This window comes from Neopsephotus bourkii, unplaced genomic scaffold, assembly GCF_033783945.1.
Source record: "Neopsephotus bourkii isolate Nb327-2 ecotype Australia unplaced genomic scaffold, CSIRO-AGI_Nbou_v1 NB_659, whole genome shotgun sequence".
NCBI lineage: Eukaryota > Metazoa > Chordata > Aves > Psittaciformes > Psittacidae > Neopsephotus > Neopsephotus bourkii.
The window spans coordinates 5,752,644-5,778,295 of record NW_026901158.1 but is presented as its reverse complement, the minus strand read 5'-3'; the positions used below and the strand labels follow the sequence as shown (position 1 = coordinate 5,778,295).

Below are 25,652 nucleotides of genomic sequence, written 5' to 3'. Positions count from 1 at the left end.
CACAGAAGCTCGTTATAGGATTAAAGGGCATACACACCTGAGCACTCCCTTGGAGCTAAACCACCACTGGCTTGGTTAGTGTGTGTATGGCCAAGAGTAGCTCGTGGTTGGAGATAACAGCGACTGGGACTGTCCCTTTCTGTCCTAGGATGCACCAAGCCTGTTCACAGCTGTGATGGGAGGGAAAGCGTTACTGAACCCAGTGATCCAGGGGGAAATAAAGTCAGGCTAAAACATGCCTGGACCAGATGCACTGAAAGAAAAGCCTGGACAATCAGCACGGGGAGCAAAGCTTGTAAAAAGGCTTGTAAACTCTTTGCAATCTGTGAGCAGCTTCTCAGAGGAAATGCAAGCAAGATGCACGGTCCCTTGCACTGAGGTTTGATGCCTGACATACAGGCCCTATGTTATTAGCTTGGTCTTCACAAAGAAACTCCCAGCTTCATTGGGCAGTTCTAGATGGAAGCCATCAGGCACCATGACAGCAAGCACAGCTCTTGGAGAGCCTCGTGCTCCTGTTCTCCCACTCATGAGCAAGGTGGATGGGTTTAATGGGCTCTTAAATTCAGCTTCCTTGCCTTAAGAGCTAGGACCATTGGGGGGTTGGTGTGGGACACTTCCCACTGGAATGCTTGATGGGTTGACTTGGGGGAGGACAGGAGGGGCAGACAGGCACTAAACCCACACCAGGCACAAGGGAAGTGTAACTTAAACTCCATGAGCTGAGGGGCACAGCTTGCTCGCCCTGGGAAAGCCACTATGATAAATGACACTGGGATAGGGCAGGGAAAGAAACAAGTGATCAAGGAATCTTGCACCATCAAGACTAACCCCAAAGCAGCTGCACTGGGAGTGAATGAATCCAGTCCTGGGTGCCACCAGCCCCTTCCCAAAACCTTCCTGTAACAGTTCTACCACTCCTTTCCCACAATTCCCATACTAGCAATGGAGCATCGACCCTGAAGAGAGCAATGGTCTCGGATGAAGAAGTCCGCATTAGGAGTGCCAGGAGATGAGGGGTGCGTTCTGCTTGTACATTCTTCTTCCTGGAAACATTTAACTTAACAGTTCCAAGTAAGTGACAGGAACTTTCCCTTTCTGGTTCCCTCTTTCCCCTATGAGCCAGTCTGGATCCATGCCCGGCAGGCTGTACACAGTGATCATCTGGGGAGAGAAGACAGCGTTAACACAGGACCTGACCCTGCTGCGAGAGCTCAGTTCAGCCAGGTGGATGCTGAAAGAGTAATTCCCAAAGCTCATTCAGCAGGCACCAGTGCCCCTTTCCCTGGAGCTATTGGCAGCTCTCAGGTAAGGAACCTGCATTTGAGGCTGACAAGATATGAAGTATTGGGGTATTTGGTTAGCTGTCTGCAGCTGGACTCCAATAGAATAAAGGAGTTATTGAGGTGATGTTCTTCAACAGCAGACAGCCATGAGCACAAGCTCACTGCAACTCAGTGGATCAAGACTATTAATAGTCCCATAAATAATCCCCTCATCTGGAATATTGTGTCCAGTTCTGGGCCCCTCAGTTTAAGAAGGACAGGGACCCGCTGGAGAGAGTCCAGCGCAGGGCAACTAAGATGATGAAGGGAGTGGAGCATCTCCCTTATGAGGAAAGACTGAGGGAGCTGGGTCTCTATAGTTTGGAGAAGAGGAGACTGAGGGGTGACCTTATTAGTGTATATAAATATATAAAGGGGGAGTGTCACGAGGATGGAGCCAGGCTCTTCTCAGTGGCAATGATAGGACAAGGGGCAATGGGTACAAACTGGAACACAAGAGGTTCCACTTAAACTTCTTCTCAGTGAGGGTGACAGAACACTGGAACAGGCTGCCCAGGGAGGTTGTGGAGTCTCCTTCTCTGGAGACATTCAAAACCCGCCTGGACACGTTCCTGTGTAACCTTATCTAGGTGTTCCTGCTCCGGCAGGGGGATTGGACTAGATGATCTTTTGAGGTCCCTTCCAATCTCTAACATACTGTGATACTGTGATACTGTGAAAATGGGGCTTAGGGGCAGGAAAAGTAACCAAGACCACGCTGAGCACACAAAGGGGCTGTTAAACACTGAACCCAAAGGGAAGTTACCCACCTCATCTGCAAGGAGCGCCAGCTCGGTGCTGTCGGCTGCTTCATAGTCATAGAGGACTCTGGCTTTCCGTGTGCCGCTGGCCGGAGGCTTGACTTCATTTGGGTTCAGCACCCCCTCTGCCACGGCACTGGGCACCCCGACAATGGTGGGCACCACGGGGATGGTAGGCACAGCAGGGAGGGTGGCAGCAGCAGCAGCAGCCGGAGGAGAGGCAGCGGCTGCGGGAGGAGAGGTGGATTCTGCGTTGCCTACGAACGTGCCTGAAAACCTTACACAGGAGAAGAGAGTTCAGTGAGGCTCAGGATGAGGAGCCAAGACAGAGCTGCTTTCGGGGCTTACAGTGCAGAGGTGATGCTCAAGAGCTCCCCCCAGCACCTGCAGTGTATCCGTGCTGCCCTTCGAGTGGGGAAATGCACTTCTCAGGTGCTGAGGCCATGCAACAGATAATGCATTTGCTTATGTTGATGCCAGTGTCCTCTTAGAGGCCTGGCACTCGACTTGCAGAGTATGAGACTGAAGCGTGACCCTAAAGCAGGGTCTGGGCTCTGTGGCTGTTTTACTGGCTCCATGGTGCTGTGTCCTTGCCCTGCTCTGTGTTATCTGTTTACTCTGCTTGTCCTTCAGGAAAGGGACAGTCACTGTTGCTGTTAAACTGGATGCCACAGCTGGAAGCTCCAGGCTTTCTGGGCTCTCCAGAGTCAGTGATGGAGCTCGGTCTCACTGATCTCATTTACCCACTCTGCACTAAGGGAATGCAGCTCTGGCCTTTGCAGTAAGGTGAAGGCTGCGGTGGAGAGCTCTTAGGGGTCTCTGTGTGCAACATCTTACTTACATTTCTCCTTTGGAGCTGCCAGCATGGAAAAGAATGGAACAGGAGTAGTGAGTGTTCACACAGAGGCAACAACAGCCCCTCCTGGGTCAGGCTGATGAGACAGGTAACAGACAAAACATCCCTGCTGTGCCCATGGGATGTGCAGCCAGCAGCACAGAGCTGGTTCCTGCCGCAGCTGAGCATGCTCAAGCCTGCTGCTTGGCAACAGGAATCTGCTCCCATGTGAGCTAACTCATTTAGAGGAAGGATGTTCAAACTCTCATGGCCACCATGAGGGATGAATGTACAAACCCCAGATGAATCCAATGGCAGAGTCTGCTCTAGATGCAGCGCTGTCAGGATTGGCCTCCAGTCTGTGTGCTCAGCAGCTCTGGGAGAGCTTGGAGGGGGTTTGTAACTTGTGTGATGTGAGATGGGGAAGGAGGCCAGAGCCAGGGGTAACCCTCAGAGAAGTAAAAGCCATTTCTTGTCTCACCTGCCCAGTTGCTTCTGCAGGTCCAGCATGTACTGGTAGCACTGAGCATAGTAGTTGGTCTGAGACTCCACAAACTCATGGAGACAGCGAAGATGATTCACCTGCAGGGAGAAGGAGTTTGGGCTGTGAGTCTGGTTGCCAGGCACAGGGACTCTCTTCCTGCAGCTACTGCCTACCCCAAGGGAAGCAGACTCATGCAGGCCAGTATTAAAAGAGTGGCTTGGTTTGCTTGAATACACTCATCTGTTAGGCTTGGGAATGTTGCATAGGCACGGGGGTGACCTCGGAGAGGAGGATGCTCCTGGCATTCCAGCCATGTCCCTGTGCCTCATTCATAGCTCTAGAGATGTAACAGCAAGGTTTTTCTAGCTTGGAAGCATTTTGAGGACCAGAGAACGGCAGAAGCCACAGAGGCACTGCCTGTGCCTGCTTCATTGTGTTTCTAGTTCAAGCATTCTTATGAGGAGGTAGCATCCCAACTTAGGACCTCTTCTACCTCTGCTCCCAGTGCAGGGCTCCATGATCCTCTTGGCATCCTTCTAGCAAGGAGCCAAGAGTCCCTGTTGTCCCCATCACCCCCCAGTTACTCACGTGTGTGCTGCTGATCCCCTCCAGCAGCAGCCGCGTCACCTCTGCCTGACGATCAAACTCGGTCTGTGTGAGCCTCAGCTCGTGCTCAGCCTGCAAAACAGGACAGGGTGCTCAGGACAGCACAGGGCAAGGGCCCTGTTCGGCCTCCTCCAGAGGGGAGCAGCCTCCTCCTCCTCCTCCAACCCCCCTTTGCACTGAGACAAGCGTGCTGCTGGCTCAGCAGGGCCCACCTGCACCTCTGGCACTGAGCATCATGACCTGGGTGAGGATCCCAGGGGCCTCTGGCTGTGCTTTGATTCCTGCTTCATCCTGCACTGGATCAGTGCAGCTCAAGACTGCTCCTACTCCCACAAGAGTAGAACGTGAAGATGGAGGGGCTTTGATAATGCTTTGGTCCCATGCCAGGACCTCTGCTTTTAAGCCCCTCTTTCTAAGCCTACAGGCACAGGAAGGCGCAGCTTTTGCTGGTATCCTCTTGATCACCACAGAGCAGGGGCTGAGGCCAGGGAGCATTTACCAAACTGCTGTTACTAGATCTCTCTGCAATGGAGATGAGCTTCCCAATCCAACCACTGCCCAAGGCTCTCCTTTGAAGCTAGGAGGAACTGACCAATGGTTAACAGAAGGCAGCTATGCAGCAGACATTGGGAATTCAAAGACAGATTGATCCTGGAGCCTGTCCCCCATCACCAAACAGCGTATTTACCCTAGGGCAGCTCTGCAGTGCCAGAACACCCAGGTGAAGCCTTGCCAAGAGAAGAGCTCCAGAAGTCCTGGAGCCATCAGGAGCTCTGGTGCCTGCTCTCTCCTCCTGCTGCCAGAGGGCAAGGGCTGACACGCAGGCAGTGTTCTCTCTAGCATGCATCGCTCCTTAACACCCAGTGGAACAGGCCAGGTCCCCCTCAGTCTGTGCAGTGACCCAAGCACAGAATGATGGTCACTCAGCCACAGCTTACTGGAAGAAGCAGCTAGGCTGGAATGGACCCCAGAGAGAGCTAATGCAGCCAGGCCTGTGCTCTCAGAGCAGTGGCCCCATCACTGGGCACCCCAGAGGAGACCCAGCCTTCTCAGCAGGGCAAGCTGGAGGAGATGCTGCTGCTGCCCACTGCATCCCTCATCTGTCAGCAGCGCTATCAGTGTACAGCTAAGTGAGAACAAAGAAATGCTTTCACTGCTTTTTAATCAGATTTGCCTATTTTAAGCTACAACTGATCTATTTTCTTGCATCCTCTGTATGAGAGGGATCATTTAAAGGAGAAGGGGGAATGTACTGGGGCAATACCAGCGCAATGCCTTCCTAAGCACCAAGACATTCCTGACTTCAGTGGCAGCAGAGCTATTTGAAACTTGTGTCAGGCAGACCCAGCTCCACTTGGCACTGCCTGGATGTGACCCTGTCCCTGCCAGCTCTGAGCAGCTGCAGGAGGTAGGTTCCTATATAGCCAGCAGTGCTCTGTGGCCTGGGAGGTCACAGCCTTGTGCTTCTCATGGAGAACACTGAAGCCTACCGACATTGGTCTATCCAGCCAGGACAGAGGGAGGAACAGAGCCTTCATGCTTAGAGCTGACTGCAGTCAGCTTGTTTGAGGGACTGAAGGATTCAAAGTACAGATGAGCTGGGGTTGCTGTCACGCACAGCATGCAGGAACGTGCCATCTACCATTTCAGGCTTCAGGCTACCATCAGCTGGGGGTGTTTGAGGTATGAAAGGCAATGGGATCCCAGAAGGTGGCTCTGGAAGCTCCCCACCATGCTGGAGCTGCACACGGAGCTCACCCTGGTCTCCAGTGCACTAGCAGCCCTCCATCCACCTTCATGGCCCAGTCTCACTGCCCATGCAGAGCCCAGAACACAAGAGCCCCGCTCAGAAGGGTAAGCACAGCTTGTGCAGGCAGAAACAACCCACAACAGGCTCCAAACCTGCCCCCTGCCCACCCCACAGTACTGCTCCCTTTGGCAGCTGGGGCTGGCCATGGGAACCCTCTGTCCTTGCTTCAGCTCTGCCCAGAGCTCCTGCTCAGACCCCAGAACAAGCAGGCAAGGGGCTACGAGAGGCTGATGCATGGCACATGCAAAACTGGAGCAGGCAGGGCCTTTGGCACCAGAGCAGAGCAGAGCTGAGTCACAGCAGAGCAGAGCACAGCACCTCTGCACTGGGACACCGGTGCAGGCTCCTCAGAGCTGCCTTTTCTCACACACAGACACACACCCAGCCTGCCTCTCACACTGGGCACAGCCACCAGCCCACAGGGCAGGCTAATCCCAAGTCACTGCTGCTCCAAACCATAGAGCTGCAGGACCAGGATGGGGCTGATGACAGGAACACCCCACTGACCCCTCCCTGCCTGCACGCAGGGAAGGAGCCCACAGCACCCCCACCCCTGAACACCAGCATCACCCCCGGAAGCTTTGAGCACACCTTCAGCTGGGTACTTACTTTTTCCACCTCGTCGCTCCAAAGCTGTAGGGGCCACAGAGCAACAGGAAAGGAGATCAGTGTTGGAGACGTCGGGAAGCGCTCGGCATTAACACCAATGGGGAAGGATGCTCGGTGGACACAGGAGGCCGACTCCAGGACAAGCTCGCCCTTCACCCAGCAGCAGCTGCCACATTGATGCCCCTTCCCCTCACTCCTGCATCCCTGAGCTCAGTTTTATGATGGGGGAGCAAGCCCACACCCCCAGAGCCAGTGCATGATGCTCCCTGCCAGGGCTGTTACAGCAGCTGCTCCCAGAGGGCTCCAGGAGCATCAAGCAGCAGAGTCCTCTGAAGAGCAATTCTGCTGCAGCCTGCAGGGGCTGGTGGTGAGGACAGCCCTTCCTTTAGGATTGTGAGAGGCAAGTGAGCTGCTTGGGCTCACAGATAGGACCTGGGAGATGCCATGAGCTCAAGGCAGGCAGAGGCCAGCGTTCCTCACCCACTGGTCCAGAGAGCTGAGGTTAATGGGATCACAATCCAGCCTTGTCTGTGTTACTAACAGGCGTGTTTAGGTATAGCAAGGAGGAAGCAGCAGCAGGATGCTGCCTTTGAGACAGGCACAACATCACACTACTCCCTCCTCCCCTCCTTACCCACTGGGGCAGCACAACACTGCCAGCTGCTTGCTGGGATCTGGCTCCAGGGCATGAAACAATCGACAACAAAAGCCACAATGGGAAAGGGAGAGAAGAGGTAGAAGAACACATTGATCCTTGCCAGAGGTCCTCGGCTTGGCCTTTCCTCACAGACAACTACACCCTCACCCTGGATCAACTGGGAGCACAGCAGCAGCACCTGCATCAGTGAGGCCGGGGGTGATGGCCTCCGAGGAGCTCAGCTTCACCCCCTAACATCACCTTTGCACATCAGGGATGTTCACCAGGGCATGGCTGAAACGCACTGCAGACACGTGGGAGCCTTGCACTGGATGCTGTGGTGTCAGAGGGGGAACATGATCTGTGTAAAACCAAGGTCTCCCAGCTGAACCCTGTAGAGGTTTGGTCACCATCAGCTGCCTCAGGTGGGCAAGATGACTTCACCAGCCAATATAAGGAGATGCTGCAGGAGCTGCCTGTGCTGCTGAAGGAGGAAGATGTTACACTGTGCTCATCAGCTTGCTGTTAGCTCCTGTTCATGGTATGTACCCTGAGTGGCATCTCCTCTTCCCAGAGTAGAATTCTTTTGGCTGGTCCCCTTGTGATGCCAGGGTGTCTCTGTGGAGCACTCGGTGCTCTGAGGCTGGGTGTTTGCTCTGAGCTTTAGGAGCATGGTTTGTTACTGCAAACTGGGAGCTGGTTTAAATAGTGCCTGGGCAATCCCAGCCCTGGGGACACAAACTCTGTCCCCTTCTCAGGTTAAGGGCTCTGGAAGACAGATGGTGGGGAGATGCCTGTAGGCAGGTCCTAGCTTGAAGTGCTGCTCTGGCACAAGGCCTCTGCAGGCACATCCTTGTGTTTTTGGAGCAAGGTTTGCTATAGGGGCAATGGGAACCATCCACTCCAGCCACAGGTCTGCCTACTTAGAGGCTGAGGATGGTACTGAGGCCATTTCAGGCCCATTTAATCCCTGCAGTAACCATTGACTTTGTAGCTTGATTTGCTTCTCTTCTATTGGCCTTGCTGTCTGATCTCCAGCCCTGCTCCTGTGCTGCTCTGTGGTAGCTTTGCCCAGCTCTGTCCCTGGACTAAGGCACTGTGTGGCCCGAGCAGAAAAGGCCATGATCTGCACCCCTCTTCCTCCACCCCAGCTCAAGCCAGAGGAACCCTCTTTAAGGTACTCAATGTGTTGCTCTTGGAATCGTTCCTAGGAGCACAGCACATGGCAAGTGGCAGGCTCTGAGAGAAAGGGATATTGAGGCTCATGCTGCCCATGTAAACCATACACAAAATCAACAGGTCAGTGTGGGAGAGAGGAGAAATGGCTCCTCAGCCTCCAACACATACAAACAAGGGAGGTGCTTGTCTGTAGATGGATCTAATTCCATCTAATCCCTCCTGTTATGGAAGGGGAAGAAGCCAAAGCACCACGTTATCCAGCTCTCCAAAACCAAACATCACTTTAGAATGCCAAACAAAGCCCTGCAGAGGGTTTATGGTCCAGGAGAGAGCTGACCTATCTGCTCCTCTGAGATGAAGTTGTTACCTGGGCATAGGAAGCCATCCCTTCCTCCAGAAAGGAGCAGAGCTCAGCAGCAAGCTGAGCAGCAACCACTGCTCTATACAGCCAGTACACACCGAGACTAAAGCAGCACAAGGACTCTGGCCTGGAAGAGAAGCAGAGCAAGAGTATGAAGAGCTCCTACCTTCATGGTGCCTGACCCCTCGGGGTGAGTGCTGGGATGAGAGAGCTGCTTGCACAGCAGTGCTGCCTGCATGGAGCTGGGGAGCAGCCTGGGCTCAGCATGTGTTTGCTAACTAGAGATGCCAATTGTTATTCCAGGCTGGAGTTCAGGTGGCATTTAACCACGAACTGCAACCTCTGAAACAGATGGTATGGAAGCCACAAGGACCACAGCACATTTCCTGGTGTGAGGCTTTGCTCTACAACTATCAACTGTGATGAAGGTCAGTGCTGGCTGCTCACCTAGAGCAAGCCTGTCTCCTGCACCTCTATCTGCTCTGTATCATCATTGATGCTGTCAGAGCTTCTCTAGCAGATCTCTGAAGGGGGACCACTGAACAGATGTGGCAGGGTAGACACCTATGAGCTAAGAACCCTCACACAATCTACTTCTGTTGTGCTACTGTACTTGGCATCTGCTCCCCAGAACAGCTTTGCAACACAGCAGAAGCAGAGCAGCTCTCAGTGTGGTGAGGGATAGACATGTTCAGCTGAGCATCTGGCTGCTCTGCAAGATGCTGAGTCGTATTATGCAAATGCCTGCCTCCAGGTCTGCTTTAGAAAGCCTCTGGGAATGATCAGGATCCCCTGTTCCAATCAGAGCTATTCAGAGGCAGGAAAGCCCAGTTTCTCTCCTCCAGTTCTCCTGGAGATCAGTTTTAGTCCATTATTGTGCTGTCCTTGGAACAGGCCTTTCCAAGGGGGAAGCCAGCACCGCAGCCTCACTGCTAGTTGCTGTAGTAGATAAAAGCTGAGCAATTACTACAGCATCGCCAGTACCAGCTTCTTCCTAAGGAATCCCATCACCGGGCCTGTTACTATGGAAATAGTTTTCTAGCTACAGTGCAAAGCTATTTCTGATCCCAGCATCACTCTCCAAGAAGGTCAGGTCAGATCCCCCTGGGAACTAACACTGATGCTATCAGCTCAGACCTACCTCTTTCTTCAAATGGGAAGAGTTTCCCATTAACCAAACCCAACTTGTTTCCACGGTGTTTTTGTTTGCAGAAGGCTGGGCTATCCTTCTTTTCCCTATAGATCCCACTTCCCAGCCCTTCCACTCCCAGATTACTCTATGACCAGGCATCAGTGTAGTTATGAATGTTATTTAGGAAGCAAGATGATCAGTTTTCAACATTTTAAGGAGCAATGTGACATTGTGCAATGGGGAGCCATGAACACAGCACGGAAAGTCAATTGCTTGACCACAACCACTCAGTGCAACACAGTAGAGATGCAATGGGCTGTTCCCCCACCCTCAGGGCATCTGCCTGCAGAACAGCCACCAACAGACAGGCCCCAAGATGAAAGGAAAAAAATGACCTCTCTATGCAGAATAGGCAAGTCCAAGCTGTCAGACTGGGTTTCTGACGTGATGGGTGGCAGAGAGATTCCTCCACCTTTACTTCTCTTGACCAGATACAAAGCCTCCGAGTACTGATCAGGATGTCAAGCATGTACATTGCCTGTGTACAGCTGGAGCCACCCAGAAAGGCTCACTTTTGAGTTTTTTCCTTTCAATTTCTCTACTAGCAATAAAAAACAAAAGTCAGAATATCCCCACCAGAAACATAGGAAAGGATTGGCAGAGAAACTGGAAAGCAAACCAAGGAACGAAAGTGCCAGGCCCTGACCATGCACCCCTCTGGGGGTGATGTGCATCCTTCAGGTGGAGTCAGAGGAAGCCTGGGCAGCCCATGTCACATTAAAATGTTGAAAACAGCAGAGCACTGGGTCTGATTTGTAAGTCAGGAGGAGAGAGGGGCAGGAAGAGGTTGGAGAGGCAACATCTATGGGGAGGCAATCTTACCGCTGAGGCGCTGGCGGAGAGAACGTAATTACGAGGTCTAGTCTCCTGAAAGTCAGGCACAGCCTAGTGGGGGAATAGAGTTTCATGTACAAGTCACAGGAGTCACTTGGGCAACGGATGACAGAAGGGACCAGCATCTTTCTCCTGTCTGTGCTGGGAGTTTAGTTGAAATTCTTATGGATGGAGGAGGGAGGTCTCCCAGCAGTCTGGGCAGTGGTGTGTGGAAGCCAGGCTTGTGCAAGAGGAGGTGGACTGGTTCATGCAGTCACTCAACCAGCGGGTATTTCTACTGTTAAAACTCTCCCTGCACTTAGAGCTATCTGCTTGTACAGCAGCCAGTTGGAGTGGACATTAGCACAATCTCAATGTGTTTCCCTTTCGCTTGCAGCCAGCAGGCTGCTCGTGTCATGCTGGCTCAGTCCAGTGGGCAGGACCTTCCTTCCCCATGCTTCCCACCCCCTGATCTCGAAGTGTCCCTGTGCAGGGCCTTATCCTTAAGGTGAGCATGTTGACTAGCACCAGAGCATCCTTTCCACAGTGCCTGTTAAACAAACATCCTGTTCTTACTCTCCCCAAGCCTCTGGGTGTGTTTACTCCTAACAGATCTGCTGTTCTTAGTAAGGGGCATGGCTTAGCAAAGCAGATCTAGGCCAAAGCCTTGCTGTTGCCAAAGGTAGCGTAAGAGTTTTCATCTTGGGGGTCAGAAAACCTTCAAGCCACCTTCTCCATAGCTAAACCCTTGCCCTAGGGCAAGGATACTTAAGCACTCTGGAAGTTCTTCTCATTGGGAATGTAAGGGATCCAGTCCACCTGCATGTAGGTGGGCTCACTGACCAGCACATAACATGGTCTCTATTCAGCTAAGCTAAGGCTAGGCCTCCACCTAGGATGGCCTTTGGCTGTAGCATTACCCAAAAAGATAAGCCATTGAGCTAGCTTATGTCAGGACCATCGCACTGGTTCTATGGATCAGGGTATCTTCCTTGGGCAGCCTTTACCTGCAGTGGCTGGGCTGCGAGGCTGGCACACAATCCAGCTGTAACTCAGCTATGTTTTAATCCTCTCAGGCCCCACGTTTCCTCTCCCAGGTTAATCTCTTTGCAGCTCACCCACATCTACTTCTACCCGCTGACCCGGTTTGCTGGGCCCCAAGCAGCTTGCTGGGATGAGTGAGCAGTGGGTGGCAGAGCACTCAGGCAGTCCCCATAAGAAGAGAGCTTTTGTAAACCATCTAGAAGGTTTGGGGATGGCTGGAGGAAGGAATAAGGAGGATTCCTGTTACAAGGCAAACCCGAATACAGGGAGAAAAATGTACCAGTGAGATCTGAGGCCAGCACAGCAACTAGGCTTGACTCCTCCCTGTGGGGAGAAGAGATCTTTCACAGGAATAGCTTCTTAGGCTTTATCTTTGAAGGTTAAGAGCCATCTCCTCCCATTCCCTGGTCTCCAGGGAGTCCCACAACTAGTCACAGCACATGGGATGAAGGAGGCAAGCTGCTCTTGTACGCCTGTGCATGGAGAAGTTGTATTTGCAAGCAGTGGTCAAAAGGGACCCACCTCCCTCCCCCTTTCACTCTTGTAATGGGGAAAACGGGCAGAGCCCTAGAGCCAGGAGGACAGAACAGCACCACAACCAGTTCAACCTGCCTGTCATTGTCTCTGGCTGCCTCCCTTCCAGGAAAGGGACTTGCCACCCAACCCAACCCAACCTCCTCTGCTTGCAGCCAGAGGAGCCTGAGTGGGTCTTTATGGGAGCCTCTTCCTCTCCTGAGCATTGCTTGCAAGCAGTGGTGATGGAACCAGTGCATGCTCCAGAGGGGCTGCAAGCAGCTGACGGATGCTCCCATCTTTCTGGAGCATCCTCCCCAGGCAGCCACAGCCCTGACCACACTCAGTACATGCTCCAGGGCCAGTCCCAGTGAGACAAGGGAGATAGGAATTTTCATTTAAAATAGGAAAGAGACAATGAGAGGTGGCAAAGAAAAACCAACCCATCACAGCACTGTTAGCACAGTCAATACTCACATCTCCCTCACACTGAGCAAATCACAAAGAAACAAAACAAAAAGGTTAGTGAACAAAACAGCATCAACAGGAAGGACAAAGCACAAAGTCCAAGGGAAATGCACAAGCCCAGACACCCAAGCAGCATCTCACAGGCCTGGGCAGCGGCACACGTGGAGGGTCAGTCACGACACAGAAGCTGTAGGAACACAAGTCTGCACTGCAGAGGGGAAGAGCAGCAAGGGAGTGCTGAGCTGGGAGAGGTGCCCTACTTGAGGCCAGCTTGGATGGAGAGGTGGGGCACTGGAAACTGTTGTGCTCTAATGATGAGTTACTGTGCCTGGAGCAGAGGCAGCAGTTCTCCCCTGCTGTGTTGGGAGCTTCTACCTGTGCCTTGTCCTCTAGCAGTTAAGTGAAGCAGCCAGGGACCCCGCATTTAAGCTAGGCTGGGTAGGAGATGGGTGCCCACAACAGCAGCTGAGGTTATCTTCTGTTGTGTGATCTCTGTTTCAAAGTAGAGTGGCTGAAACACCTTGGAAAGCCTGGAGTGACTCTGATCCTGCTTGGGGCACCCCAACCCTGCAGGTCCAGTGGGAAACCAGGCTTTTCTTTTCCAGAGAAGTCCTTTCCCCAGGGGTTTGGGTGCAGGTGAGAGGCCTTGGGATCACTTCATGTAGGAAGCAAAGAGGGTGAAAACGGAGGAAGCACAGGAGGTATCTGAATTCCTGCTCTGATTTGAGCTTAAGATAAAGCAATGGCCACCACTTCCCACTGAGACTGGGGGCACTTCAGATGGGAATCTGTGATCCCTGAAGTTACCTTCAATGTATCTGAGTGACCTGACTGATCAGAGGAAGCTTTTCTTCTTTTAAAAGGGCAGCTATGACTTTTATTCAGCCAAAGCTTTCTTCTGGGTTTTCCCCACACAGGCCTAAGCACTCTGTTAGGCCTGCTCAGGGAGGCTGCTGAGCTTAGCACAGCTTCCCCATATGGCACGTATGCAGTTAGAGCTGGAGAAAGGGGAAAACACCTGGGAATTGGTCATGCAGGGAGCTGCAAGACCAGAGGCCCAGCTGAGCAGATGGCTACAAAACAGGTTCATGGCAGGGCTCCTAGGCTGCTATCCCAGACAAGGATTCCTGCCTACTCTGATTGCATGTTTGGTAGCTGAGCTCCTGGCCCCAGGCTAGAAGCAGAACTTGGCATGTCCTTGTGCCAACAGCCAGAGCACTATGGGATGGCAATCTGCTTCAACAGGGTCCTCCAGGGAACCCAGCAGTGCCCAGCTACATCCTCTCTGCCTCCTCTACACCGCCCCTGCCCAGGAAGAGCTAAGCTTAGGAGATGCTTTAGGCCCAGGAACACCCTGAGGTGGTGGCAGTGCTTGCCCCCATTGCTCAGGCCTGCAGACAGTGGCACTGACTGATTTACCAGCCCCTTCTGCACTGCTCTGACCTGGGACCTTTGGTAGTTTACTCGCCATGGTCTCCCCAAAGAGAGAGGACAGGACTAGCCTGGAACCCAACAGCACAATGAACTGAATGCAGAGGCTGAGGGAAGGACCTCTTGGTGGCCAGTGTGTGAAAGCCTGGGGCTGCTGCAGAGCCTCAGCAGGGGTTTCCCTTGCACACTTCCCAGCTCAGCACTCCCTTGGCTTGCTTTAAGATCCCCAGGGAAACGTAGTCCTCAGAAGATGCAGCCCTTAGTTACTAGCACAAATCATCCAGCAACCACTATCAGTCAGGAGGCAGAAACCTGTGTCAGGTAGAAGTTTCCAGACTCTGGAAGCTCCCAACTATTTGTTTCAGCAGCTCCCCCAAGGGAGGACATCTCATGGACAGGTCCGTGGCTCCTGCTCGCAATTCCCTTGTGCACTAGACAAGGAATTCCTTGCCCCCCATGCCTGTAGAGCCAGGACATGATGGAGCAGCCTAATTTTGTCCATGTGAGCCAAGCCCTGGGCCAGAAGGACAGAGAGGGGAAGGAGGGAGACAGTTACCGCTGCTTTGGCCTCGGCGGCTTTGGCTTTCTTCAACCTGGCCTTGCAGGCATCCAGATCCAGGCGGCAGTTCTGCAGGGTCCTCCTCTCTTTCTGGAAGGCATAGAAAATGGGTAAGAGCAGACTCAGGAGCTTTTGGGGAAGGAAGGGGACAAGGTAACATCTAGGAATCAGACCTGGTTCCTTCTAAAAAATGCTAGAGAGAAAGAAGCATCCCCTATGTTCATCTCATTAGCAGGGGTTCTGAGCCTGGCTTGCCTTCTGGGAATAGGGCAGCCTATGGGTAGGTGGTGCCCACTAAGGTGCAGGAGTCAGGAAAGGAATTACCTTCCTCATGCACACAACTGGCAATCCTTCCCTGCCACAGAGGGAACCCTGAGGAGATCCAGCACTGGTGTTCCCCATCCCTGCATTCTTTCAGGGGAAAGTCCTTTCTTATAGGGAAAGAAAATTCTCCTCCCACCCTTCTCATGTCCAGCAAGGTGAAACCTTCCCTGCTGCCACACTCACAGTTATGGTTCGCCAGTCCCCTTCCAGGAAGTTGCGCAGCGGGGTCAGGAAGTTGATGGATGCAGACTGGATGAAGTCCCGTTCTGCTGCACCTAAGCGCCTTTGAGTCTCTCCAACTTTTATCAAAGTCTTCCCTGCAACAACAGGAGACCTCAGCTCCATGAGAATCCATTCACACTGTGTTGGCTTCAGCCAACTCATCCAAAGCCACCAGGTTCCAGTGTTGGGGGTCGAAGGCACAGTGTATCCTGCCTAGGCAAGGTGACCATGCCTGTACCACACCACCTTCAGCCCTTTCTACAGTCTGCTTTTAGCTTGAGGCCTCCTCCCAGCTGCTTGCAAGGCAGCTTTGATGTTATCTATCTGCTGAGGCACTTACTCCACTGGTCCTTTTACTGCTCCACCTGCTTGCACAGAATGAATGCTGTTTGCCTCATAAAAGAGGCCCAGGAACAAAGCAGCAAATTAAAAAGCACCAGAGCAGAAAGAATGAGTTGATGAGGCAGTGCTGGCCGTAGGTGCAGTTACAGCTGGTCTGCCTGCAACAGGACTGGCTATTGAACAGCTATTGATTTGGACAGCAGCAACAAAGCTCATGGCAGAGGCAAGGACAGACGGCAGTTAAGGCCTTCTGTGCATGTCTGTTGCTCAAAGAAGTACCAAATGCCTCCAGAAAGGGGCAACTGTTAGGATTTAAGAGCAGAAAGATGCTCTGTGTGGTCAGGAAGGGGCTTGTTGAGCCTTGTAGACAAGCACCAACCTTTTCAAGTCTGTTTTCCTGTTTTCTTTCTGCTGGAGAAAGATTTCCATGCTCCATTTGCAGGACAGAGTTAAAGGCTGGTTCTCCCGTTCAGAGCCTATAGAAACTCTGCAACTAGGTACCTCCTTACATTAAGATACGCTTAAACTGCTCAAAGCTAAAGCCATTCACTGCAATTCTCTGTCCAGGCTGGTTTAGAAAGCCACAGAAATAGCACAGAATAGTTTGTGTTCTGTAAGCAGTTCCCTTACCTACCCTGGATCCATGTGTCTATTTCTTTGATAGCTCTGCTAGACCTGAGTATTGAGAATGGGGAGATCTCTTTCCCCACACAGCATGGAGCATGCTTTGCCATGGAGTAAGTCTTGACTTCCTACTCCAGATGGGCTGTTTGCTTCTGTGCTAGAGAAGACCCTTCTCTGGCTTCAGCTTTGACAGTAACAGGCAGGTTGCCCCAGGTGGGAGCAGGCCACTGTGCCCCCTTCAAGAGACATGCTGCAGGTGTCTTAACCCCAAACAGTTAAGGGGATGCTCCCTGAGGAAGGGATGGATTCCCAGGGCTGACTTACCATAAGGTGTCCCTGGCCCAAAGTCATTAGCTGCTTCTGTCATGTATTGTGCCAGCAGCTCCCCGTTGGTGACCCGGGAAGGCACCTTCCGGTCAAGCTTCTCATAGAGGAATTCCTCTACTCTGGCACCTGCAATGAGGATAGCACTGGTGGTTACAGGATGGAGGATGAAGAAGGGACCCCTGGAGCTGGCATTCAGGGTAGCCCACCCCATGCAAGCCTCAGTAATGCACTGGATAGCAAGCACCAGGAGAAGGTGTCCCTTCCAACCCATCCAAACTCAGTGCAACAGGGCTCTCTGCCAGAGGGCATGTCTTTAACACCTGCAAGTGGTAGTTGTCCTTCAAGCAGTAAAAGAAGCTAAACTTACTAAGGTTTGGCTGTAGCAGGACTTCAGTCTGACGCAAGATCTTCTCTGTCCAGTTCTTTGTGCAGTCTGCCCTGGCCATAAGGTTTTCAAAGTGGGCATCTAGTTCAGTCTTCTCAGCCTGACCCAGCTTTTCTTCAGTAAACTGCAAGAAGGAGGCAGTTGTTAGAAGGTCTGTTCTACTAAAGCAAAATAGCAGTGTGCTCCAGGACTATTAAGAGACACTGAAGCTTCTTGTGTCTCATGCATTTATCTTAGAGTAGAGCTAAAAGGCCTTCAAGGTGTCATTCTTTGTTCCTAGGCCTCTTTCATGGGAAGAGAACAAATTTTGCCCAAGAGTGGAACAAGGACTGAGCTAAAAACAGAGTGCAGGTTTGAGGTGTTCCAGAATCAGTAACTTTTAATAAGCTCTGGTATAAAAATACTCTAGTTGTGAGGAATCCATTTAAATGAGAAGAACCGCATGCAGGAGAGCAACAGACATCCTTCCTGTAAGGGAAGGTGCCATCTCCCTTCACCTCCTCCTAACCAGCTCTATGTCCTGCAAACCCAACAGGATCGGGGATGCCACTACCACCTTGGGAGTTGAGCTTTCTTCTCATCTTATTGGACAAGCCCTGGTTTTGTTACAGGGCTTGTGAGTGCCTTCTAAGAGCCATCACACTGAGAGGGTCTGAGCACTGCATCCCAGCTCTCCTCCTGCCTTGCTGGCAGTGAGCTGGCACCTCAGCATCCAACCTTTAAAGAGGCTCAAATTCAGGATTTAGATGATACTTCTAGCAAGTGACTCTTCCTCTAGGACATGCTCTGGAGCAGGGTACCGAGAGGAATAGAACAGTGTCTGGCTTCTCTCAGCACTTGGATTCATACTGGCAATGGATTCTTCCTCCCTCCCTCTGTGATTCCTTTTGAGTTTGAATTCAACAGCAGGGAGAAGCAGGCTGTGCAAGGCTTCAGTGTTCTCATCCTGGGCAGTGACATCTGACACAGGCAGGTTGGTCAGTGTGGAGGTGCAGCATCAGACAGCCTGGACACCCCCAATTGCTTCCTTGGGGGATGTTTGAGAGAAGCGCCTGTTCCCTCTCATCCCAGCCCCACTTTCCACTTGCTCCTTTTAGTGAAGTTGCCAACCTCAGTGTGTTTCTAAGCGTAATTCCTGGTTTTGACAGAACCAGCATCTTGTTGGATCATACCAGAAGATCCCTTCGGACAGCTGAAGTTGCAGTTGTCCTTTTAGCCCTTATTGCTGGCTTCTGGTACCACTGTTGAGTTACCAGGATGTGGTACTATAAAATACCTGGTACACTTGGGTGCCAAGAGGAACATAGATGAAATAAAACTCCTGTCTGAGCTTCCACTTGTACCTTCTCTCCCCTCCCTTATCCCCACTCAGAGGAGATGCCCTTTTCACCGGGTTTCAGTCTGGTGCCTGCTGCCTCTCCTGAATGGCTTTCTGCCAAGCTCTGGCTGCCCAACAGCCCAGTTCACATCCAGTACAATGCTGGGAACAAAGTGAGATAAGGAGCAAGCCCAGAACCAGCACGGGAGGCAGGCAACCAGCCCTTAGGAGTCCTGTTACCAGCCCTGTGCAAATGTTCCTAGATGTCAGAGATAGACAAACCCTGCAGGTATGTTTACACAGTGACCTGTTTGGGTGAGATTCCAGCTAGAGCCAGTGAACTGCTTTGTCAGATGTCTGTGGTGACACACAGTGAAGTGCAAGGACAGTCACACTCCCTCCTGCATCCCAACGGGGATGGAGGAGTCGCAGCCATGCATGATCAGGCATCGCTTTACTGCTCGCCTCCTCAGCATCAGTAGCCCTTGGTTACTAGCACTTAATTTCAGCTCAGTCTTACCCCCCTGCCTATCGCTGGACATGGCTAAAAGCAGATTGAAGGTGAGAGGGTGTTTGTGCTGCATTGTACCAAATGTCTGTGATTGTCTTTGAGAGCTATCAGACATGTACGAGCGGCTGGGGCTCTCTTCCTCTGTCGCTGTTGGAAGCCCAGGGCTGTTTTCCGACTCTGCCAGGCTGGGCTGAGTCACTGCCATGCAGCAAACTGGGGCTTCCCAGGTATTTGGCATCAATTCTCGAGTCATCTGTTTAAGAGCTATAACTCTTTGATGCAAGCATAACAGTCTCTCTTGCCCCCCTTTCCCAGGCAGCTTTTTCAGATCTCATCTCACTTTCAAGTCCAGCTCTTCTTCCTGCAGTTCAGCATCATCCTGCACCAGCATCTACCCTGGAGCTGTCAAGCCTAAACCTAGTTTCTTATCAGCTGAATTTAGTCAGCTTCTTACAGCATTGCTGCAGTCAGATCACTGCTGAAACCCCCCAGCATCCCCAGTGCTACTGCCAGCCTCCTGAATCACTCCAACTCTGGGGTCCTTTGCTCTATTCACAAGCAGCACCTCCAAGCACCAATGTCCTTTGCAGCTCTTTTGTGTAACCTACCCCTTCAGCCAGTGCAGTGGAACAACTCGCACAGCACTTGGCCAGGGAGCAGCCAGGAGTCAAACTCAGTTCTTATCTCAAGATAGGCAATAACTGTGTTTGTCTTGCAATGCTGAGGACATGCACCACAATCACTGCAAGCCTGGGGGCTATGCCAGAAGGGGAGGATGGGCAGAGTCTCAGCCACAGGCTGTGGCTCCAAAGGGTCAGACCAGAAAACAGTCTCTTATTCAGGCTTTCTCTCAGCTGGAGGAAAGCAGGGCATGAATGTCATGAAGTGGGTGCAAGGGCATGGGAGGCTGTTACTCCATTTACACTTAATTCCCTTGGTGTCTCCCCATGACCCCTGCCCAGGAATCAGCTGTGCTGCAGAGTCCTGCACAGCCTGGGGCAGTTGGCACCTCTCACTGCAGGCTGCTTTAGAGGGTGCTCTATTCCTCCCCTGCAGCACACTTCTGCCTTCTTCTCTGTGCACAGGAAGCCACTGACTCGGCTCAACGTGGCCTCAAATGTGACTTTTAGACGGACCAGAGAACTCACCCAACTTCACAGCACTACTGGGGACACAGCATCAGGTGCAGGGGAGAGCAGGACCACCTTTTGCAGGAGCAGTGTGCAGTGGGAACAGATGAAAGGTCTCATGAAAACACAGCCAGCAAAGGAGATGACAGGTAAGTCACACCACCTTCTTATGAGCTGGTTCTTGTCTGATGCAAGTGGGGATCTGAGCTTTCAGATAGCAACAGGTCTCAGCTGCTGATCCCCTCTTAACCGGCTGCCCAAGTCAGTGTCCTCAGTGCAAAGCAGGGTAGAACAGCAGCAGTTTATGAAGTCTGGCTAATCAAACACTTCCAGAAGAACTCCCCCATGAAGGATTTTTATTCCCAGGAATTAGTTTTCATAACACAGAGATTTCATTGTTCTTCCTTCCCATTGAGCAGACATAAGATTTCACTGTGAGGCCAAGAGGTGCAGGAGAACAGATGAACTGATCTCACACCTACTCACCCTCCTGACTGTAGAAAGACAGATTAAAAGTGTTTTCCTAAAGGCATTGCTGTCTTTTGCAGCACTGAATACTCCAGACTGCTACAAATGGGGGTGTTATTTGGTTTTATCCAGTTGACTTGGTGCATATCCACCTGGGAGAGAGGCAGGCAGAGCGTATCCAACTGCAACGTCTGGGGAGAACACTGAGCTCCTCCATCCTGCTGTAGCATTTGTTTTCCAGACCCTGATAGATCCCCAGCCCTGCCCTGAACTGGTTCCAGGATCTGCATCCTGGGATCACATGCCAGTGCCCAGAGGCTCCAGTGATCCTGCCCTGCAGGAAGCATCCCTGCAGCTGACCCAGCTGAGCACCAGCCCCGCGCCTCTGCAGGGAAGCTGGTGACATGATTAATAATGCAGAGCAGCCTTTTGTCAAGTGCCACTCTGGCTCTCCAGGAAGAGGAGTGCTGCATTCCAAGGCATCAATAATTCAGCCAAAGGTTGGGTTTCCTCTGGGAGGCCTGGCTGGCCAGCAGGAATACTGGACCCATTATCAAGGCCCATGAGGGCAAGCAGCACTTGGGTGACAGCCCCAAGAGAAACAAGACTGTGCTGGGCTGAAGTTAGGGCAGCTGCCTGCATTCACAACTCCCCTTTCCCTAAGAGAGTTGGTAGAGACACTAGTGGCACATCAGGAGGGTCAGCAAGTAGAGCTGAGCAGGATGGGTCCCTCTGTAGCTACATAATCAAAAAAGCTCTGCCTATAGCCCTAGTGACTTATAGCCATCAAGGTTAGGCTGTAGAACAACACATGAATTGTTTTCTTTGCTAAAACCCCCATAAAAGGGAGTGCAATAAAACCCCAGTGCTCCCACTGAGCTATGCCAACACCACAGCTGCTTTGCACAATGCAGCACAAACTGGCTCATGTCTCTTCCAAGCTTGTGTGATTTTTGCATCCCTGTCCCCTCCAGCTGGCTCAGGCTGTATGTGACCTCTGCCAGGGTAGCTGCAGCCCCCTTGCAGAGGATCTGGTGGCAGAGTTCAGGCCCTTGTGATGCAGTGTCCTCAGTCATGTTCCAGAAGGACATTACTTATGATTTTTCCACCTTACATCACAAAGATCAAACCAGGACCAGGAGTCTTAAACCAGGATGCGTTTCCTTCATCTGCCAGTAGATTTGGGCTGTTGGATTTTCTGAAGCCCCCAGACAGTTCAAAACACCCAGGCTGTGGTAACATTTGTTCTCTGGGTGATCAGAGGCACGACAGAATTAGTTGAGGCAAATCTACCTCCCACCTTGTACAGAAGCCACAGCCGCTCAGTCAGCATCTAAAAACTACCTGAATTTCAGCAGCTCTGGCCAGGATACAGGGCATGCTTCAAGTCTTTGGTCACCAGGAGTCAGGAGAGCTAGGCTGTGAGCCAAGTGAAACTGTGCTAGAGGACAGAAGGAAGCTGTAAACAGGCCAGATTGCTTTAACTCATGAGCAAGACATTTAGGAGAGGAAAAAGATACTGCTGTGGTGGGTTTACTTTCTCTGGATTCCAGGTGTCCACCATGCTGCTCTGTCACTCACCTCAGCAAGGCAGGGAGGAAGAAAAGAAGATGGGAAAATCCCTCATATATCAAGATAAAAGGGAGTTTGATAAAGCAAAAGCAAAGGTCATGTGCAGGAGCAAAGGAAAACAAAAGATCTGATCATCTACTTCCCACCAACAGACCATGTCTGGCCACTTCCTGGGACATAGGGTAATTGCTCCAGAAGACAGACATCATAAATAACCAGTGCTCCTCTTTCCTCTTAGCTTTGATTGCTGAGCAGACATCATATGGTATGGAAAATCCCTTTGCTTAGCTGGGGTCTGCTGTCCTGGCTATACCCTTCCCCAGGATCTTATCTACCCCAGGCTATTGGTGAAGGGGAATGTTGGAGAGGCTGCCTTGCTCCTCAGCTGTAGCCAAAACACTGCTGTTATCAACACCCTTCTAGCTACCAACACAGAGCTGCTATGGGGAAGTTAACTCCATCTCAGCCAGACCCATTACAACTACCCTCCCAGATTCATAGGTGTGTTTCAAGTGGAAACATGCTCTGTCTTGTACCTCTTGCCTTAAAACCCCTCTACTTAAGTCACCTGTTCTCTCTTAACGTTTCCAGCAACCAAGGTATCAACGCAGTAAGGTCAGCAAACAGAGCCTATTTTATCTGTTATAGATATTAAAGTCTGTTTTATCACCAGAGTTCAGGGAGATGTGGGAGTCTGTCTGCAGGAGCTTCAAGATGGAATAAGTCAACCTCTAGCTGCTGGTAGTAATTACATTAGCAGTGGGAGAAGCACCCAAAAGCTGTACTCACGCTTGGGCAATTTCACCCAGAGCCAGTTTGTATCAGAAACGACAAAAGACAGACATCTACGATTATTTCCAGACATCCCTGAGAGAGCCTGGCTTGCAGCCTGTCTAGAACAGAGACATCCAGTGTGTTACCTTTGGAAAGAGGGATGCCAGCTCTGTAGGGAAGCTGGAGCTGTTGGCACAGCTTCCCCTGCAGAGGTTTCTGATCAGACCACTTACTGATAACTGGAAGGTGCATCTGGTCAAACAGAAAGGCCTTATTCCTCTTCAGTGAAGATGGGAAGAATGACCTGTTTGAAGTGTGTCTGCAGGTGGTGCATCCCATCTGAGGATGCATCTGATGGCTGTGACTGGTGGTGTATCAGTATAGTTACAACCTCAAGGGAGATGCTGAACCCTACAAAAGCTCTATATCCTTGCAGCTGCCCAAGCCTGGAAGCTTGTTAAGCTTGTTCCTTACTCCCAGGGTAGCAAAGCTGACCACCACCTTCCCACCCCAGCTCCTACTCCCTGCTTTGCTTTTCTGAAGGAGATTTTAAGAGATGCCATGATACCCACAGAGCACTATCTGCTCAGAGAGCTGTATACACAGTCCTGCTAAGATAGTGCTTATACAGCTTTGGGGAGACACCACACAGCTTTTGCCACAGCTACCTCTGTCGTGCTCCTGCTGGAGATGAGGACAGGATTGCCCACGCAGGAAGCTGCCCAGCTTCTTCTCAGGCAGGTGTCCTGCTAACTGCTGCTTGAGCTAGGAAGAGCCATGTAAAGGCAGCAGTGGGTTTCTGAGTTATTGTTTTGACATGAGAGAGGTCAAGCCTAGCCCAAAATACTTTGTCTGGAATCTACATTAGGTTGTATTTGTTTCAAACCAGGACTGCTCCTGCTCTCAGCCTTTGGGAAGCCACCCCAGAAGTGGTGTGCTGACCATCCCTTCCCCCTGGCTGAGCAATGAGAAAGCCCTTCTTCAGTCTGAGTTCAGCTCTTGTGTGTTGGTCAGACATCTCAGGCAGACAGCAGGAGCTAATGCTGTCTGAGCAGCACAGCACATAATGGCCAGTCCATTTATCTCCCAGTCGCTGCGGTTCCAGTAAAACATCACTTTGTTAAATGCCTGGAGCTGAAGAAAGCATCTCCAACGCTACAGAAAAGGGAGCTTATTCTGGGCAGGACTTACTCACCTCCTGGAGGATCTGCTGTGCTGAAAAGTGCTACAAACCCAGTCCTTACTGCGAACCACAGACCCCAACTGTCACTTGTGGCTCTTTGGTGGAGACAGAGCAGCGCTCACCCACACCAGGACTCCATGGGGACAGCCCAAACAGGCCAAATCCCCCCAGCAATTACATTTCAGAAGGTGTTTTTCAGCCTCAGTAACCATTTCCTTGCAGTCTCCCCTCTTCACACAAACACCTGAACGCTGTCCACAAGTCCCAGGGCCCATTTTGTTCCAAGGAATTACTACTGTAATGAGACATATGAATATTCATATACGAGATTATGTGGAGTAGGTGTCGCAGGCAGAAGCCACTATTTATAAACGCCTCCTTTCTCTGGAATCACTGCGTGCAGACACTGTTCTCATGCCTGTCTCCTTCCTACGCCTTGAAGCTGAAAACCACTTAGGAGAGATTTACAATAAGGCTTAACATAAGATTTCTTCCCAGCGTTTCTTTCTCCTGCAACCAGGGTCATTTGCATGAGAACAGCATCTTAAAGCTTCCCATCTGCTCCTTCTTTTGCACCTGTAGTTAATGGCTCTCTTTTTCATCACATATGACTCACTGGCACGGTCGCAGGAGGTGATATCTGTTTACAGAAGATCGGTTCCTAAAAGAGCCGGAATGACTCCGCCGCGCAGGAGGTTTGGAACAAGACAACGCTGCTCTGTTTATCAACCCCCACACAAGAGCCTTGTCTTCTACAACACATAGGAACAGCCCAGTCCCAGAGTCACCGGGGGGAGTTCACTTTGCAGGCAGGATCCCAACCAGTTCTCACTGATCTCTCTCCTCTCCTGCCCAGCCAGAAGCGGTTTTCCAGTTGTGCCCAAGAAGCAGACTCGGTCACCACATCTCATCACCTTCTGCTTTGCTCCTCATGGATAGCCCTATCTCTTCACTCCACAGCTCCAGGGGGTCTCTGCGTCCCCCAGGAGCTCCTGATCTTGTTTGTGAGGGCCAGGCCTGATGCCCCATTACCCTACTGAGACACTGCTTGCTCAGCCTCAGCAGCTCCTTCCTACCACTTTACAGCTCTGTGTTAGCGCAGGGCTTGGGAGCCGCTGACTGAGGGGCTGCGGTGCAGACCCCCTTCAAGGCCACCTTTGCCACATGCCCTTACAAAAGGGAACAGTCCCCCATGGGCCCGGGCACAGCCAACAACAGCTCTTTACAAGATAAGCTTTACCATAAGCACAACAACCGTTAAGAAAGCACCGTCCCCTCCACACCCCGCAGGTCAGAAGCCTCTCTGGGGCTCTCCTCATCCACCTTTACCGCAGCAGCAGCCCCACGATCACGCAGCACCGCTCATGGTGGCTGTTGCTGATGCTGTGGCTCAGACCTACTCATTCCCCAGCCTCTCCCGGGTGCGGCTGGGGCAGGCCCGGAGCCCCGGGGCCCATGGCGCCGTTGCCATGGCGACGCGCTGCGGCCCAGCCCGCTCACCTGCATGGCTCGGGAGAAGAAGACCCCCGCGTCCGACGCCAGCTTCTTCACGTTGAAGTCCATGGCGGCACCGCGACCCGCTGCCGCCTTCGCCGCGCCCCCGCTGTCACCGCGGCCGCCGCGCCTCCGCCCTTTATAGCCCCGATCGATGCCCTCCTCGAGCCGCCCCGCGGACTCTTAAAAGGGCTGCGCGTCACCGGAGACGAGGGGGTCTCCCGGCGCTGATCCAGCCGGGCGGGCGGCACCGCGACTGGACGGGAGAGCGAACCGGAGCGGTCCGGCCGGTGCCCGGCTTCCCCTGGGAGCGCCTTAGCGGGGTGGGGGTGAGCGGGCTGGGGACGAGGC

General features: G+C 52.1%; 1 protein-coding gene across 6 annotated transcripts; it reads right to left on the bottom strand.

Moving 5' to 3' along the window:
* Positions 1-778: 778 nt before the first annotated feature.
* SH3GLB2 (SH3 domain containing GRB2 like, endophilin B2) lies at positions 779-25,577 on the bottom strand. 6 transcript variants are annotated; one of them, XM_061352807.1, is made up of 12 exons: positions 25,308-25,577; positions 16,834-16,975; positions 16,464-16,592; positions 15,135-15,268; positions 14,625-14,717; positions 10,622-10,684; positions 6,431-6,454; positions 3,994-4,083; positions 3,403-3,503; positions 2,928-2,942; positions 2,096-2,363; positions 779-1,164 (listed from the first exon to the last, which is right to left on the bottom strand). In XM_061352807.1, exons 1-12 carry the CDS (start codon positions 25,368-25,370, stop codon positions 1,057-1,059), a joined length of 1,230 nt encoding a protein of 409 aa, XP_061208791.1. In that variant the 5' UTR covers positions 25,371-25,577; the 3' UTR covers positions 779-1,056. The 6 variants fall into 6 exon arrangements, with proteins under 6 accessions (XP_061208791.1, XP_061208797.1, XP_061208792.1 ...); XM_061352813.1 differs by lacking the exon at positions 25,308-25,577 and adding an exon at positions 25,131-25,204; XM_061352808.1 differs by lacking the exon at positions 2,928-2,942.
* Between the last annotated feature and the right edge of the window lie 75 nt (positions 25,578-25,652).